General features: G+C 44.1%; 1 protein-coding gene across 1 annotated transcript in view; it reads right to left on the bottom strand.

Moving 5' to 3' along the window:
- LOC101857014 (extracellular serine/threonine protein kinase FAM20C) overlaps positions 1 to 1760 on the bottom strand; it is a 70444-nt gene that overhangs the window by 13600 nt on the left and 55084 nt on the right. The window contains exon 9 of the mRNA XM_035968894.1: positions 376 to 402. Coding sequence (XP_035824787.1) covers positions 376 to 402 — 27 coding nt within the window. The remainder of the gene's footprint in view (positions 1 to 375; positions 403 to 1760) is intronic.

Raw genomic sequence — 1760 nt, 5'->3', positions numbered from 1 at the left:
GAGGAGGAGGAGGAGGAGGAGGAGAATGACGAGGTGGAGGAATAGAGGTGGAGGAGAAGGGAGAGAAGAATAAGGAGGAGAAAGTAAATCGAGGGTACGATTCCAAACAATCGTAACTCAAGATACGACTTTAAAAAAAAATATGTTAAAGAACAAAACGACGCCCACCTTGTGTTAAAACGATGTATCTATAGCTTTAATATTAAGGCAGCTATGGCACAGAGTTGTTGTTTTTTGTCGTATCTTGAGTTTGGCAAAAAAAATTGCATCCAAACTGTAGTAAGTCTAGTTACGATACTTTGATTTGAAATCTCGGTGTCGTATATATCGTAACAATGACATACGACAGTTTGGTTTCCAATTTTCCATCCGAACCAGGCGACTTCCATGTCGTAACTACTACTGTCAGTGTTTCACTCTTGTGTCTGTCCGACTCAATTTTTGAAAGAGCTTCTGTATCTCAGAAATGAATTCATTTCGTGGATAGTAAAGGGTTAGTCAGGTGAATGTGAGTTTTTTGTCCAATATAACGTCGAGGAAACGAGCATAATCCTGGACGGCAATCCTGTCCGCGTATAGTGTTAAATCCGGCTGCAGTACACGTCTGCCTGATCGGCAGAAGTATTTGTGTACTGCAACCGTCTTTGACGGAGAATACTTGAAACCGTTATTGTTTGGCCACTTTTCAAGTTTGTGCTGCTGCGTTTGCAGCTGCCTATCCATAGATCTTAGTTGAGGATTTTTCGAACGGCAGTATATCAAGAAGTCAACGTATAACGAGTTGTCTATACTATTTTGGAGGGTTTTTAAGATGGAATCTCTTTTGATTTCAAAAAGGAGAGGAGAAAGGATACTCCCCGGGGGACACCTTCCTCCTGTTGGTGGGGGTCTGAAAGGGAGGATCCGACACGAACTTGGAAGGAAAGGTTCTTTCAGGAAATTGCCAATGAAGGCAGGGAGGTGACCGCGTATACCGAAAGCGTGCAGGTCTCTGAGAATGCCGTACTTCCAGGTTGTGTCGAAGGCTTTTTCTAGGTGGAAAAAGATGGCGATCAAGTGACCTCCTTCGGCAAACGTCTCGGCGTACCAGGTGATCCAGAGTGGATCGAGTTTTCCTGAATCCGCACTGGAGACCGCTCAGCGAGCCCGTCGTCTCAAGAAACATGAGTCGCCTGTGGATCATATTATCTATAAATTTGCACAGTTAGTGCTATTGGTCTGTAATTGGATGGGTGTGTATGGTATTTGTTTGGTTTGGGTAAAGGAATGACACTGGAAAGATGCCAAGACTCCGGTAAGGAGAGCGACCGCCACACGTCGTTGTTTCTGTCTAGTAGGAGTGTAAGTGTTTTTGTGGGTAAGTGTCTAATGGTCTGGTTGTGGATGTCATCCGGACCCGGGGCTGTATTGCCCAGATGTACGATGTTAGTTCGTCTGATGTGAAGTCTGCTTTGTGGGTTTCAGTGTTGTTTGAGTGGAAGTTTAGGTGTTGTTGTTCTCAGTTAGTTTTGATGTTTTGGAAGGTGGTGTTGTAGTTTGCTTGGGATGAGTTGTTGGCAAGAGATGTAGCTATTGTGTCTGCGATGTCTACCTGTGTTTCAGCTGTGGTTCCATCCAGCCTCTGGGCGTGCCGGATGGTGTCTGTGCGTCTTCCTAAAAATCTTTTAGAGATTTAAAAAACTTGGTTGAGTGGTGTCTGACTGTTTATTTTGGAGATGTATTTTCTAAACGATTGTCTTTTGCTCTCCCTGAGGCATCTA

Source organism: Aplysia californica, unplaced genomic scaffold (assembly GCF_000002075.1).
Source record: "Aplysia californica isolate F4 #8 unplaced genomic scaffold, AplCal3.0 scaffold00095, whole genome shotgun sequence".
Taxonomy (NCBI): domain Eukaryota; kingdom Metazoa; phylum Mollusca; class Gastropoda; order Aplysiida; family Aplysiidae; genus Aplysia; species Aplysia californica.
The sequence above is the reverse complement of the archived record's forward strand: the minus strand, read 5'-3'. Positions and strand labels throughout refer to the sequence as shown.